General features: G+C 44.1%; 2 protein-coding genes across 2 annotated transcripts in view; both read left to right on the forward strand.

Moving 5' to 3' along the window:
- Window positions 1-17,007, forward strand: part of LOC308321523 (myelin-associated neurite-outgrowth inhibitor-like) — a 395,831-nt gene that overhangs the window by 122,302 nt on the left and 256,522 nt on the right. The gene's annotated exons all lie outside the window — the stretch shown is intronic.
- inppl1a (inositol polyphosphate phosphatase-like 1a) overlaps window positions 1-17,007 on the forward strand; it is a 43,489-nt gene that overhangs the window by 5,459 nt on the left and 21,023 nt on the right. The window contains exons 2-7 of the mRNA XM_080772341.1: window positions 8,711-8,774; window positions 9,927-10,074; window positions 10,854-10,938; window positions 13,430-13,576; window positions 13,842-13,932; window positions 16,500-16,589. Of these exons, the coding sequence (XP_080628467.1) occupies window positions 8,711-8,774; window positions 9,927-10,074; window positions 10,854-10,938; window positions 13,430-13,576; window positions 13,842-13,932; window positions 16,500-16,589 (625 nt within the window). The remainder of the gene's footprint in view (window positions 1-8,710; window positions 8,775-9,926; window positions 10,075-10,853; window positions 10,939-13,429; window positions 13,577-13,841; window positions 13,933-16,499; window positions 16,590-17,007) is intronic.

Here is a 17,007-nt window from a genome sequence, read left to right on the forward strand (position 1 = left end):
CGACACGCTTCCCTTTTTGCAGTAGTCCAGACTGAGGCTCCAGTGTTTTTAGGAAGTGTGTTTCAGAATAGACTGGTGATGATGGTAGGTTTACTGAAGCGTGGCAGCGGAGACGGAAACCCTGTAGTGTAGGAGTTTGGCTGGAGGCTTTAAAGCCCTGATTTATACTTAATCATACGACGGTGTCGCAAGCTCATGACACGTGGGCTCCTTGGTCCGTCGTTATGGGCATGCGACACCATCGTAATGACGGATCATAAATTAGACATTTAGTGTCTCGCTTCACATTATTTGCTTTGCAGATTTTGACTAGAGTGTGAGCATGTCCGTGCGTGTGCATGTATATTCCTGTGCGTGCACATTCCAAAATTAAACTAAAGGTTGCTTTCTAGCAAATAAGCACTTCTCTATACAATTAGTCCACTGTGAGCGATTTACTGTACACTTGTGTCAAGTTGTGTGACAAGAAGATTGGTAGCATGCTCCTCCCTGTGTGAGTCGTCAAGGCCATTCAGTAGTGGCAAAGATTGTGAATGCTACTGTAACTTTAACAGTTGAAGCTAGCATTAGCTCTCACTTTGAATCAGCCATGAGAGTGATGTCACCTGCTTTGTCCCTTTTCAAGTCATCGGGTGTGTGTGTAAAAATCACACCTGTGTGAACTGAGAGGTGCAACTCCTCTCTCTCTCTCTCTCTCTCTCTCTCTCTCTCTCTCTCTCTCTCTCTCTCTCTCATTAGCAGGCAACAGTGCAACTCTCTCTCTCTCTCTCTCTGTTTCTGGCACAACAGCGCCACTTTTCCCCCTACTGGTACTAGTCTAAACGAACATAGTCACATATAGGTTAGGACATAGGGACATTGCTGTTCAAATTCAAAGAGAAACAAATGCAAAGAAATGGACTTGCTTTCAATATTTTCTATAGCTGGAAGATATTAGTGTTAAGAGTATATGGCACGTCTAAACACGTAGAGCTGCCACGGGGGGTGGGGGGGTGTCTGTGTGTGTGTGTGTGTGTGTGTGTGTGTGTGTGTGTGTGTGTGTGAGTCAGACAGACAGACATACGGATAAATCTTGCTATGTGTACCCTTAGGTGTTGACGAGTTGACTAACTCTGTTATCATTAATTCCATAAAATATTAATATAATTATAATAATTTGGACTCTAATTTAGTGACTGACTGTACAAGGCTCATTATAAATTAATCAAACTACAGGTACGAGTACTTACATATGCATATCGACATAATCATTACCGTCTCTTTCGGATGCATTGTAAACCAACCTATGTCCAGTCATCTGTCATGATATCTCAAATTCAATAATAGAAAAGGTAGCAGATTGTCAAGCTCAAATGGGCTTGTAGATCTGTTACTTTAAAATATGGAGATAAGAGGGTTCTGCTCGACAACAACAATATAACTTAACCCATTATGTGCCCCCTTGTCCTTGTTTTATCTGTGAACCGCACTGATAATTGTCCCATGCAGGAGGAAAAATGTAAATAAAAGAATATGCACGATGCATGCAGAGTTTATAACAACCAGTTAGACCACGTTAATATAACCCTAATTATGCCATTTGGCTGTTCAGCAGGGCACTAGGAATTGAACTGTATTACTGTAGCAGCATTTGATGAGATTATTTATCTGCCCAAATTACTTTTATTTTATCAGTGACTCACTCTGTGATTAACTGACTGAATTCGTAGAGAATCTTAGTTTTTCTCCTATTACGGCTGAGCTACACCAGGCTTTTCAATGCGTGTTTGCTCATAAACTCATATGCACATTTTTACGTCCAATCCTATTTTAAGGTGTAGCTCTGTCCTTAATACTTCATGGCGAATGAAGAATCCAAAAATCAATGAATACTAATACGACTAAAAACAGCAAAGCTATAGCGACAATTGGTTTTAAACTCGCACAACTCTCACAGCATAAACTAGATGTCCTTTATCCAGTCCAGTCATTCCAGTCCAGTCATTTTGGTTGTTGTACTTTCCAACGGAGAAGGGAGGAGAGGAGATGGTACTCTAAACAGACATGGGACAGAGGAAGTGTGTACCTTCACCACACACCACTGTTTACAACACAACCTCTCAGTGTCTCGCACGCACGCACGCACGCACGCACGCACGCACGCACGCACGCACGCACGCACTCACGCATGCACGCACGCATGCATGCACTGATTGGTACACCGTTTGAATTTGACTGCTGATGAACCTCAGCTTTGATTTCTCTCTCTCTCTCCCCCTCTCTCTCTTCCTGTCTTAAATGTCTCAAATGTTCAGTCTAACTCAATCTCCACTGAAACAATAGTATTTATTTACTCCACTGAAGTGCAGAGAGGTTTTATCAACTGTCACCTGTGCTCAGGTAGCCTGGCATGGCCAGACTAAATAACCTGGCTCTGCCTTATTATATGGGGGTGGTATTGTGTTCACAAGTTGATTGACAATAAAAACAATTGTTTACACATGTTCCAGTGTTCAATGCCAAAAACACAATTCAATCGTTAATCGCAAGAATTTGTATGACAATTAACAGTCAACATAAATGTTGTAGTCGTATAACAGCCCTACAGGTATACGCATCATGACGTTTGTCAAGCGGTTATTTTCGGCGCACGACACCACCAGAGTGTGTTTCATTGAAATCTAGGATGGAGGCTAGGTCTGCTGGTCGTTGGTGTGCCACGTGGGAACACTGACCTATAAACGTCCTCATGGGTTCACGTCCAGTTCACAGCCTGCCACTTGACCTGTTGAGTTTACACCCTCAGTCAGAGATCAATGACACACACACACACACACACACACACACACACACACACACACACACACACACACACACACAGGATTTTACGTTGTAAGGAGTTGGTGCCACAATATCTCCATCTCACCTTCTCCCTCCCTCCGTTTCATCTCTCATATTATCTTCACACAGAACTGGACAGTTCTCACTCAATCGCTGCTCCTTGCAGTTTCTAAGCTCGCTATTATGCGTGCACACACACACACACACACACACACACACACACACACACACACACACACACACACACACAGACGCCACGCTTCTGGTTGCCTGATGCTCTGTCCTGGCGCACGGAACCAGCAGAACGTTGAATTTGTCTCAACTTTGCTGCACTGCTTTTTGCTAGAAAGTTCTATAAATCATTATCATGAATCTTCATATATTCATTATGCAATCTGAATTCAATATCTGTGTATCGGCTAGACTGCTCATATGTAGGTTGACCGTATTCCAAATGTAGTTGTCAAACTTGGTCCAATGTGAAAAGTAGTTTTGTTGAACACATGCATTTCATGCAATCCATCAGTCCTCATTCTGCATTGGGAAGATATAACCTTGTTGAAGCATACAACTAAAATATATTGAATGTTAATCATCACCGTCCAGTCCATCTATTTTTTAGGAACAGTCAGTCAACTGACCTGGAAAGACTGAAGGGTCAGGACAGAACAAAATCCTGGAATGGAATTCTGCATCTGCACTTAACCGTCTTTAGTTTTGACAGTGTGTGCACACACACACACACACACACACACACATGCACGCACGCAATGCATGTGCATGTGCACACCCACGCGTACACATGCAAAATAGGACATGGCTGTTTTGCATGGGCTGTACTCCATGCCCCCACTGTTCTAAAGACAGGCATGTCCTCACACAACAAACAGACACACCTGAAGCTATGCCTGGTGCTAATTTCTGTATTGAATTCCTTGTTAATCCAAGTTCATAGGCTCTTGTTACAGTTACGGTATAGGATTATCTACTTACTAACTTAAGTGCACAGAAATGTACACTTCAAAATCAAGAGTCATTACCACTTTTCCTGAAAATCGTCTAACCCCTAAAACTGTAAAACAATTTCTCATTACACTATACCACCTAGAGCTGGCTGGGTGATATATAAACATTATGTCAATATTGTGTTATGAGACTACATATCGCCTGGGTTTTTAGATTATTAAAACCAATCTGAGTGTCCCTCAGTATAGCCAATTATGCAAACAAAGTAAATTTTAAATCACGATTATACTGAACCTATTGTGAGTCGTGACGCTTTGAATCGAATTGCAATTTAGGCATTTATCAGACGCTCTTATTAATCCAGAGCGGTTACAGTAAACAAGAACAAAAAACATGGTATTGTAAATTACATACATCAAATACATAAAATTGTGGTGAATTGCTTTGAAAAACAGTTAATAGTTCCATCCCTGGACTACCTATAAATCCACCTCTTTCCTTCAATATCAGGGGTTTTCAACTGATTTTGGCAAATTGTTGGGCTGACCACCCGTCCCACATCTCACGGGACTGTCCCGCGTTCCACAAATCAGAGATATGGAAAATTGAGCATGTGAGCTTACAATATTCACAATAACGTTTAATCCTATTACATCATATTTGAGGGCTTTTGGAGAGAAATGCCTCCAGACTCAGAGGGCAGGTGTGTGAGTGTGTGTCTGTATGCAGTTGATGCTCTACATCAGGCCTACATCTGATTTTTGTTCAAGCTGTAACTAATAAATAGACTACATTTGGTTGGATGTGTATGAAACACATGTTTTATGTGTTTTATAAATAAAGCACTTTTAAACTGAAGATGATGGCCAAATTGGCCAATGTAGATAATTGATAATTAATTTTTTTAAAGATATTTATTTATTGTATTCCATTTCCTATGTCTCGATAGTACAGCATATTGACAGGAAATAGTTGGGAAGAGATGCGCAGCAAAGGTCTATTGCCGTCACGCTGCATCAGAGCTCATCTATGGATTCACTTTTCCTTTCTTAGCCTCCTTTTTTTGGTGGGCTGGTCCAGCGCAGTTTGAATTCAGTCGCCTGTTTCCTCAGAGCCACATGCAGCTGTGAGACAGAATAGAATGATACATATTATTAAAAAGAAAAAATAAATTATTGAGGATTTCAGTCAGAATGTGCAATGGTTGCTCAGGTCCAATGTAGTAGCTGTCGTGCAGAAATCTCGTATCCATATATCCATTTCAACGTTTTATGTTTTTACCAGCTGCTATGCAATAGCAAGCTGAGTCTATAATCGATGTGCAAGCTAGTCCAGCTGGTTTCCTCATTGGCTGACTTATGTGCGTGCCGCAAATATGTCCAGGCGGAAACGAACGACTCAGAACACAATAGTTCCGCAGTTGGAGAAGTTTGGTTCCTAGCTATACTACTGCGCTGAAACTGACACAGAGGCGGTTATATCGGAACCAGATAATAATAATGCAGCTGGTAATTTATTGATTTAATCAATTCTTCGTATTGGGAGCTTGTATATTGGCTATTGTTTTTTAACATCTCGTCTCTGTCAGGTGGAAACCTGGTTTCTTTGGAAGTCCAAAACTGTTACCTTTAGGATTCAAATACCAAAAGTATCAGATCTACAAGCCTGAGCTTGTGGATCTGCTACTTTTGATGCTTTTGTGTGATGCAGTTAGAATATGGAGATGAGAGGTTTCTGCCCGACAACAACCATAACGACATTGGATACATTTGGAACGCAGGTTCTTTTTTTCCATTTCCTGAAAAGTAACCTTTTTGCCCGACAGCAACGGATATTACCTGCTGTAGAAGTAGAGTTGGATCTGTCAAGTCACCCTCACTCTGACTCTGTATCTGCATCCTCATGCATGCACACATATGCACGGCACGCGCACGCGCACACACACACACACACACACACACACACACACACACACACACACACACACACACACACACACACACACACACACACACACACACACACAGGCACACACAGGCAGCCGCACACACACACAGGCACACACACACAGGCACACAGTCATGACATGTACAGTGAATATTGAGACGATCATGGCAAGCATAGTGATGATTTTTTTTTACCACAGTGTAAAAATCCCATATTCAAATTTTACTTGAGTAAAAGTATTAGCATCAAAACACCCTTGCAGTGCCAAAGTAAAAGCACTCGGATGTCTTTTTGTGTTAAACAAAAAATAATTAGCAGTTGTGAGAGCTTGTACGTCTGCCATTTTCAAATAGACAAAAACAGGGCTTAAGTGGTACATTTATGGTTTGTAAAAATAATCTAAATCAGCAAAAACTGCACTGTAGATGTCAACACAATGTCTCATAATTGCGTTTGAAACAAGCAGATTGTTGTCATTATACAAAGTTGGAAAGATCCACGTACTGCTTTCATTGTGATGTAAAGACGCTGTGAGAGTCTGCCGTCCGATTGACACATAAGGAGAGTTCTATGCTTTTATCCATATGTCAATTTGTATATTCTTCTGCAGCACTATGTTCGTCTGTTGTTTTACATGTGCTTAAATACAATTTACTTATTCACTTAGTATAAACTTTAATGCAAACGATAGACATTTGCAATTGTAGTTAGGGAACATTGTTTGTTTAAAGAATCAAAAACACATGTTTTTTTGTTTTTTTTAATATATTTTTTATCCCACGATTTTGTATCCCATTTTTCACCCCTGTGTCAATCATCTAATGTGATCCTGGGCTCTACACACCCTCCACCAACCTGGGGAGAGCAACGGACTTAACTCATGCTTCCTTCATGCTTGAGTGTCCAAGTTGCTCCTTTACACCTAACAGGGGGGAGTTTCCCTGGTTGGACGTAGCGCGTGGAAGGAACACGTTATTCCAACCAGTTCCTTTCCCCTCCATCAGGCGCCCCGGCTGGCCAGGGGGAGGCAGTTTAGAGACCAGGATTACTGCATGTTTTTGTGAGGGTATCTACCCTAGGGGACACGGGGAGAACATGCAAACTCCACACAGAAAGGCCCTATCGCCAACAAAAAACATGTTTTGGTGCTGCTGACTCTCTGCATCTCAATCCATGCCTGTCCATTTATATCTTTGCCATATCTCCATATACATTTTTTTTTTTTTTTTTGCGTAACGCCCTACTTGATCATACTACAACGTCACACAAAATCATCAAAGGTAGCAGATAGATATACAAGGTCCGTGCCGCGTTTTGAGTTTGTAGATCTGCTGCTTTTGCTATTTTTGAATTTGGATCCTGAAAAACAATGCATTTGGACATATGAGGTTTTCACCCGGCAGAGACCATAATGTGATATGTGACGTTATATACACATTTTCTATACATTTTGTTGTATGGTCTGATGATAACATCATTCCAGATTGTCCAAGGGAAAGATAAGCAAAGTGGCAAACAAATTATTCTTTGAGAACTGATCATTCTTTTTTTTTTTAAGTAAATTTTATTCAAAGAGTCAATTTTCACAGACAGAGAATACGACTTTTCGTTTTTTTTACATTTTCTCCCACAACTCCTTTCCCAGTCCTCCCCACCCACCCACCTGATCATTCATTTCTTATTCAAAACATTTAAATTGAGCAGGATTAGTAGTGCTGCTTTTCTTTCCCAGATTAGCTTTTTTCTAATCGTTACCCCAGTTGTAATCCGTCATTGATGGTCTATGGTCATTCTGGACCAATCTTTGAATATAAATGATGCATCTCGACATTGCCTACTGTATGTGAAGGCTGGTTATGGATGGACTAGTGCTCATCATTGTACACGTAAGTTCTGGCCTTGACCCCGGTCAGTTCTGGCCTTGGCCCCGGTCATTTGGATTCCATAGAAGTCAAGTCAGCATGTCTTCTATGGAAGCGTGGCACGCACCGAAATCTGCGACGCGTTGTAAGCTTGTATCCTATTTTGAGTTATTAGATATCCTAAGATTAAAGAGTATTTGAATTGGTCAAAATAGTAATAGAATACTTGTTCAATCTTCCAGAGAACCCTAATGATCTCGGACATTTCATAGAAGCAGAAGGTTAAAGCCTCAACCTGCAATTTCTTCACTGGTTGGCTGTGTGGCTACCAAAACATAATCATTTTACATTGTGTGTGTGTGTGTGTGTGTGTGTGTGTGTGTGTGTGTGTGTGCGTGTGTGTGTGTGTGTGTGTGTGTGTGTGTGTGTGTGTGTGTGTGTGTGTGTGTGTGTGTGTGTGTGTGTGTGTGTGTGTGTGTGTGTGTGTGTGTGTGTGTGTGTGTGTGTGTGTGTGTGTGTGTGTGTGTGTGTGTGTGTGTGTGTGTGTGTGTGTGTGTGTGTACAGATTTAAACTGTTGTACAAATTTCAAGCTTTTGGATCTGCTACTTGTGATGCATTTGTGTGACGTTGTAGTATCATCAAGTAGGATGTTAATTTATGAAAAAACACAAAAAGTTAGAATCCATATGCAGATAAGAGGGTTCTTTTCCCCACAAAAAGTTAAATTTGCCTGACAGCAACCAGATACTGATGATGGACAGCGACAGGTTGAACCTGCTTCACTACTGAATTGGTTTGTTTCTCATGGAATGTGTCAGTTTGGACGAAGAATTCGCCACTCTTTGCTCTCTCTCTCTCTCTCTCTCTCTCTCTCTCTCTCTCTCTCTCTCTCCCTCTAGGTCTCTAGATCTCTCTCTCTCTCTCTGTCTAGGTCTCTCTCTCTCTCTGTTTCTCTTTCTCGCTCTCTGTCTCTCTCGCTCACTCTCTCAATTCATTCTAAAGGTCTTCATTGGCGGCAGGGCAAACATACGTTTACATTGTCAAAGCAAGTGCGGATGAAAAACAATCTACAATATAATAAAACATAAATGTCTCTCTCTCTCTCTCTCTCTAGGTTTCAGAAGCATGTCCACACATACAGAATCCTTCCAGATGAAGAAGGATTTCTGGCTGTGCAGGTACACACACACACACACACACACACACACACACACACACACACACGCACACGCACACACGTGCACACACCACGAGTGTCAGTGAAAACTGAATTTGCTCCACTAGCAGCTGGAAAGCAGTGCTCTCTTGCTCTCGCTCAGTCACACTCTGCCGCACGCACGCACGCATGCACGCACGCACGCGCACACACACACGCACACACACACACACACACACACACACACACACACACACACACACAGCAGTCTTTGTGCTCCCTGCCCAACAGCTGTGATTCCCCCCCCACAAACCCCCTTGCCCGCCAACACACACACACACACACACACACACACACACACACACACACACACACACACACACACACACCTCCAGCCTGCCACATCAGAGGCATGTGTCTGTCATGCTCCTTATGATAATGTTGGGGTTTTCACCCAGACCCTTAACGTCCATAAAGAGCTGTTGGGGTTGTCTGCTACTTCTTAACCACTTCAACACCAGCCATTAGCCAACAATAGCAGATCTACTAGCTCAAAACACTTGTAGATCTGCTATTTGTTTTTATTTGTGAGGAGGAGGCAGCGGGGGCCAGGCGATCTGGGTAGAGTTCAAGTCCGGTTCTCTCAGACTGGAGGGGATTAAGGGGTTAAACACAAGTGGTGTGATGTATTGGGCGGGGCCACTGGGAGTTTCACTGACATGCTGTGTTTGGTCTGTGTCGTCACGCCTGGAATATATTCCAGTGTGAATTTATATACCGTTACTGTAGTATAAATTAGGATGAGAGAAAAAATGTTGGTCCTTGAATTTCTCTTTGTCTTTCCACAACTCCCTCATCTCTCTCTCTGTCTCCCTCTGTGTCTCTGTCTCTCTCTGTGTCTCTGTCTCTCTCTGCCTCTCTCTCTGTCTCTCTGTGTCTCTCTGTCTCTCTGTGTCTCTCTCTCTCTCTCTCTCTCTCTCTCTCTCTCTACCTCTCTCTCTGGCTCTCCCCACCTCTCCTCCCGCCTCTCTCTCTTTCTCTCTCCCTACCTCTCTCTCTGTCTCCACCCTCTATCTCCACCCCTTTCTCTCTCCCTCTCTACTCCTCCTCTACCACCCCCCCTCCCCCCCTCTCTCTCTCTCTCTCTCTCTCTCTCTCTCTCTCTCTCTCACAGACCTCTCAGGGGGTTCAGCCGAAGCGCTTCAAGATGTTAGCGGAGCTGGTGCTGTTGTACCTGCAGCCCAGTCAGGGTCTGGTGACCACACTGCTCTACCCAGTGGACAGAGAGGAGACCCCGCTCACCGACGACAGGGACTACTCAGGTCTGTCTCTTCATATGTCCCAAAAGAACACTGGCTTTTCAGGAAATTCAACGTCAACGTTTTTCAGAGACACTGAATATAGCCGATCGGCAAGCATGTGAGCTTGTAGATCTTCCATTTTCACCACTTTGGATCAACACTCTTGTATGATGATGTGGGGCCACCTTCATTTACAACAAAACATACGTTTGAATATATGGAAATATATCTCCATGTTTCAACATTTTATGATTTTGATCAAAGAAAATACATTTTCGGTTACTCTCACTTCAAGTCTTTTCAACTGCCTCTGTGTCAGTCAGCGCAGTATTTTTTCTGTTGTTTTATTTAGGTAGGAACCAAAGTTTTCTAAGGCGGAACCTTTGTGTTTAGATCGCTCGTTTCCGCCCGGACATTTATTAAAAAATGTCTATCTGCAAATGACATTGTGTGTGTTTACATGGCTGTGATGTTGGATACAGCATAAAATCCAAGCAGCAGGTGATCTGAGGCTTTGATTAGGCAACGGTCTGTTATAGAGTGGAGTGGTCATTATTAAGACATATCACACCGCTGAATTCAGCGATTGACCAATCAGAATCAATCATTCAACCAAGCCGTGTGATAAATGTATATGTAAATGTACTTGCTTTTGTTATGCTTGCTTTTGTTATGCAGAACACATTGTTACATAGTTACTTACTAGGCCTTTAAGGTGATATAAGGTGTATAAGAATACATTCGATTCCTCTCTTGTGATTGATTCCAAGGTGTTACATTTCCTTTCCTCTGATTGGTAGATGGCGAGGATGAGAAGCCGCCCCTCCCACCGCGCTCTGCCTCCACCTCTACCCCCCCAGGACCAGAGACACCCCCCGCAGAGAGGTACCTGTCTTATACACACTCTACAGACCCCCCGCAGAGAGGTACCTGTCTTATACACACTCTACAGACCCCCCACAGAGAGGTACCTGTCTTATACTCACTCTACAGACCCCCCGCAGAGAGGTACCTGTCTTATACACACTCTAGAGACCCCCCACAGAGAGGTACCTGTCTTATACACACTCTACAGACCCCCCGCAGAGAGGTACCTGTCTTATACACACTCTACAGACCCCCCACAGAGAGGTACCTGTCTTATACACACTCTACAGACCCCCCGCAGAGAGGTACCTGTCTTATACACACTCTACAGACCTCCCACAGAGAGGTACCTGTCTTATACACACTCTAGAGACCCCCCGCAGAGAGGTACCTGTCTTATACACACTCTAGAGACCCCCCGCAGAGAGGTACCTGTCTTATACACACTCTAGAGACCCCCCGCAGAGAGGTACCTGTCTTATACACACTCTAGAGACCCCCCGCAGAGAGGTACCTGTCTTATACACACTCTACAGACCCCCCGCAGAGAGGTACCTGTCTTATACTCACTCTAGAGACCCCCCACAGAGAGGTACCTGTCTTATACACACTCTACAGACCTCCCGCAGAGAGGTACCTGTCTTATACACACTCTACAGACCCCCCGCAGAGAGGTACCTGTCTTATACTCACTCTAGAGACCCCCCACAGAGAGGTACCTGTCTTATACACACTCTACAGACCTCCTCCGGAGAGGTACCTGTCTTATACACACTCTACAGACCCCCCACAGAGAGGTACCTGTCTTATACACACTCTAGAGACCCCCCGCAGAGAGGTACCTGTCTTATACACACTCTTATTTTGTCATTGGGGTTAAGTGAAAAAAATGCATTGAATCTATGCAACACACACAAAGTTACTGCTACACAAGTGCACCCACCCACACAAGAACAAGGCGCCTGATGGAGGGGAAAGGAACTTGTTGAAATAACGTGTTGCTTCCACGCGCTACGTCCGGCCAGGGAAATTCCCCCTGTCAGGTGAAAAGAAGTAGCTTGGACTCCTCATGCATAGAAGGAGGCATGAGGTCAGTCCGCTGCCCCCCCCCCCCAGGTTGGCAGAGGAAGTGTAGCGCCCAGGATTACATAAGATAATTGACACTGGGTGAAAAAAACAAAATCCTGGGATAGGAATTATAACAAAAAAAGAAAAAGAACAAGACAACACAGATAACCATGTGCAGTAACAAAAAACAATTTGGTAAACACTTACACCACTCATGCACACACTCATGCACACACACACACACACACACACACACACACACACACACACACACACACACATCCTTGGTTGCCCCAGAGGGACCCTCTCTCCCTCTAGAAAGGAAAACCACATCCTGTTGAAAACCACACTGCTCACACAGGATGGAAGACTTCTAGTAGGGAAGAGTGTGTGTGTGTGTGTGTGTGTGTGTGTGTGTGTGTGTGTGTGTGTGTGTGTGTGTGTGTGTGTGTGTGTGTGTGTGTGTGTGTGTGTGTGTGTGTGTGTGTGTGTGTGTGTGTGTGTGTGTGTGTGTGTGTGTGTGTGTGTGTGTGTGTGTGTGTGTGTGTGTGTGTGTGTGTGTGTGTGTGTGTGTGTGTGTGTGTGTGTGTGTGTGTGTGTGTGTGTGTGTGTGTGTGTGTGTGTGTGTGTGTGTGTGTGTGTGTGTGTGTGTGTGTGTGTGTCAGACATTACAACAGACAGGGTGCTGTGCCTTTTTGAAAAAGTAAGACTATTTCTGCTGGTAAAGCAAAATTACATTTTATAGCTTCCATTTAAAGGTCCTAAAGCATGAAAGAGACCTGTGCTTTTCTGGGCATAGAGGGGCGGAGCATCTCCGGCTGGATTTTTAGCTGCTATCTTTCTCATTGCTTCTCAATGTTCATATTTAGGAAGGAACAAATTATTCGTGACGTCTGTGAATGTTGTGTTTAAAAAAAGTAACCATACAGTCAGTGTCGTGTTTTTTATATACACACCGCTGACTTGTTGCGGACAGTAGCCTAAATGCGCGATTGTGACTTGTTTGTAATGGGTTGAGTGTGATGATAAACAGTTAATTATATGGCCGCACACCCACACATACAGATATGACAAAAATATATTATATTGCTTACCAGTTAACAGCGGGATGGATTCTCAACGCCAACGGCCTCTGTTGCTGGATACAAAACGCATATGTTCGTTTCTAGTAGGGAAGCTGTGTGTGTGTGTGTGTGTGTGTGTGTGTGCACATGTGTGTGCTGGGGTAGACAGTGAGTCAGCTTTTCTGGTTTGAGGAAGTAGGTGAATGTGGAATTCCTGACTGCACATAAATGTATATATACTATGTTTATATCCTGGTCGACACACTCGCAGACCGTTTCAGAGATGCTTGGACTTTTTACGTTTTTTTACTATTTTAAAACATTTAAAAAATAGTTCTTTAAGCTCACAACATGTCGATGACTCCGCCCCCCACCAGCTCTCCGGCGGCTAACGGTCTCAGCACCATCTCCCATGAGTACCTGAAGGGCAGCTACGCTCTGGACCTGGAAGCTGTCAAACAGGGAGCGTGCGCCCTGCCCCACCTCAACAAGACCCTGGTGGCCTCCTGTAAACGACTCAACGGGTCAGACATGCACTCACGCGCACACACACACACACACACACACACACACACACACACACACACACACACACACACACACACACACACACACACACACACACACACACACAGTACTATATTCACACATGAAGAATATAATGGCATACAATCTTTTACAAATGCATGTACAGTACTACATACAAAAACGGACTTGCACATGTTTTTTACATACTTCTATCCTCTCTCTCTCTCTGTCTGTTTCTCGCTATCCCTCCACCTCCTACAGAGAGGTGGATAAGGTTCTGTCTGGCCTGGAGATTCTGTCTAAAGTATTTGATCAGCAGAGTGCCTTCATGGTCTCCAAGATGATCCAACAGGTATGTTGCTGTGGGTGTTGGTGTGTATGGGTGGTTGGGTGCGTGTGGCTGTGGGTGTTGGTGTGTATGGGTGGGTGCTGATGTCTTACACATCCTTGGTAAGAAGAATGGTGAGATGAGGTGCTCTGGATATACAGGGGAAAATTCACATTCAGAATGCATGAGTCATTGTGTCCGCTGATGGCACAATTAGTTGCGCTTCAATTGCGCTTGTTTTCTTAATGTCCGATTCACAAAAGGTGTTGCGCCAATGCTTTGCCAATACAAACACGCGGAGTGCAGTTTGCCCTCGTTTTGTGTATTGATTGCAATTATCCATGTAGCAAAGTATAGCCTAAATGTTGTGCTGATGCATCTTTGACTGTCACTGGGGAATTTGTGGAGCGTTGTATAGCAAAAGCCTGAAATGGACAATGCCAGTTGAGAGCGGCTCCTCAACAAACTAAATTTTTACTTTCAGTTAAGCTGGAAACTGGACTATTCATGAATGACACTGACTACACATGTCAGCCGCTGTGTTTTCCCAAGGCTACACCGTGATCACCTTGATCGAGGTGAAATCCCGTAAGATTATAGATTTAATTTGGACTAAACTGTTCCCTGAGTTTCAACGGTGGATACATATTTGGAGTTTGACCAGGACAAAACTCTCCATCCCTAACCTTATATAGCCACAGAACACGCTCCACTCTGCAGGCTGAAAGCTCCTGTACTGTAGTCTGTGCACATCTGACACATTTTGAGATAAAGATATAGAGATTCCCTTTTAGATCAAAAAGGTTTGTCCTCATGTTATTTGCGAGGGTTCATCGGGGGCAAGAGCCACACAGTTATTTTGTGAATCTTCCCCGCAGACCGTATGGGCATTGGGCAGACAGCTACACACACATCAACATGCTAATATGCACGCACGCACGCACGCACGCACGCATGCACGCACAGCAAATGGTGCTCCTGAGTGCATTGGGGGGTCATGAGGAAAGAGCTCTTTGTCTCCAGGAGAGAATAACAGTTCCTGGACACACACACACACACACACACACACACACACACACACACACACACACACACACACTATATCCTGTTCTAGAATTATCCTTGAGCTGCAAATGGTGTATGTCTGCGTGTCTGTGTACACTACAGTACTTGTGTGTTCACTGACCCACATGTATGGGTTTCGGTCAGATTTCTTGCGTGTCCATCGGTGTATTTCTTCCTTTTAGTCGTGTTTGCGACGCTGACTGACTGGCGTTGCTCTCTGTTGCATCTGTAAACAGTCACATGACGTGCCATTGTCTTAATGTCTTCCCTTCCTGTTTCTGTTGTACACACGGGGCTTGTAAGAAACAACGGCCGCGCTCTGTCAATGTTTCCAACCATTCGCTCGTATAAATAGAGGGATGTCTGCAAATGATGTCAACAATATCAGGTGTTGAGAAGAGTTGACCTTCGTTCGTGCATCCCTGGCGGTTTGACCCGCTTGGCGCGCTGACGGGCGCGTAACTCCGGATGTTTGAATCTGATCCGGGACCGGTCACTCCGTGTCATCTTTCTACTCTCAATATGTAAAATCCTCAGTGTTAATTTAACTCTGAGAGTGTATAAATAGCATCAATTGGATTACTAATGGTCCATTTGGTTTCATTTGTACACTCTCAGTTACACACCCATAAGGGTCCATTTGGATTTTGGATCAGCCATTTAGCTGGGGCCCAGCTGGAAGCCCTTGAATGTCCCCTGGGGGTCACCAGGCCCTACATTGACAACCACTGTAACACCATGAAAATATTGAAAACCAACGTGATTCAAATGTATACAGCAATAGAGGCCAAATACCAAAACCAGAGCTTTTGAGTCTTTGGGGCGGTAACCCAGAAACTTCCATGACCTGAAAGCTTTCAGAAGTAGTGTGATGGCTTTCTGTTAACGTTTCCATTATAAACACAAACATAAGTTCTGACATTTGGGTTCCCGGAACTCGGGCTCCAGCACTACCTCCCGAACATGGCCCAAATTAGGACACGTGAAATGCCTTTCATGGCACGGTACGGTTAACTTTGTTCTTTTCGTCAAAAGAGCTATTTGTTGTTGTTATTTCAATGACAATGACCAAAAAAATATTGCTGTCGGGCAGAAAACCTCCATCTTCACTGATTTTCACTTCCATTGCTCTCAGGATCCCGCTTTGTACAAGTGTCCTTGAATCAGACTCGCGAGTCGCAACCTTTGTCTGCAACTGATTTCGTTTGGAGCTGTCAGTCCCCCCCCCCCCCCCCCCTCTTCTACTTCCGTCTTTTGTTAGTTTTTATGTCTTCCTGATGATGGCCCTGCTTGCGACACGATGATGACATGACAGCTGCATGATGCCTAATCTATACTCTTTCAAATGACAAAAGAAAGCTAGCCATGCTACAACCTCACAATGTGTCATGATATGTCGCGTTGTGAGATTGTAGATCGGCAATTATTGCCGCATCATACCATCGTACGGCAATGTGTGTGTGTGTGTGTGTGTGTGTGTGTGTGCGCACGCTCACATGGGTGTGTTTTTTGTGCTTTTCCCTCAGTCTGTGAATCAGGGCGGAGACCAGGAGCTGGAGAACCTGGTGACCAAGCTGGCCATTCTCAAAGATCTTCTGTCCTCCATAGAAAAGAAGGTACAGACAGTGCATATTTAACACAGTAAAATCTGGAGTGCAAAACTGAGAGCGTATAAATGGCTCCATGCGCAAGGTCCCATTTCTCTCTCTCTCTCTCTCTCTCTCTCTCTCTTACACACAGCGCTGTTGGTTAGTGTTTAGATAACCTTATGATGGATCATCTATCCAGAACTCCCGCTGGCTGCATCTGTAGCCTTACAAGCCTAGCATGATATGAGCGCCCCAGGCTGGGACTCCGCCTCTGTCTGGGGCCCAGGGGTCAACACAAGACATGGCGGAGAGAGGACGTCACATTGTGACACACTTTCTTTGCTTGTAGATTGGCTATTAGTCCGCTTGCCAGCCCATAGAGCCCCATTGTGGACCCGGACATTTTGAGTACCTTAAAGTTTTATGTTAGAAATGTTGAGTATGG

Source organism: Protomyctophum bolini (genome assembly GCF_963924005.1).
Source record: "Protomyctophum bolini genome assembly, chromosome: 9".
Classification (NCBI taxonomy): Eukaryota; Metazoa; Chordata; class Actinopteri; order Myctophiformes; family Myctophidae; genus Protomyctophum; species Protomyctophum bolini.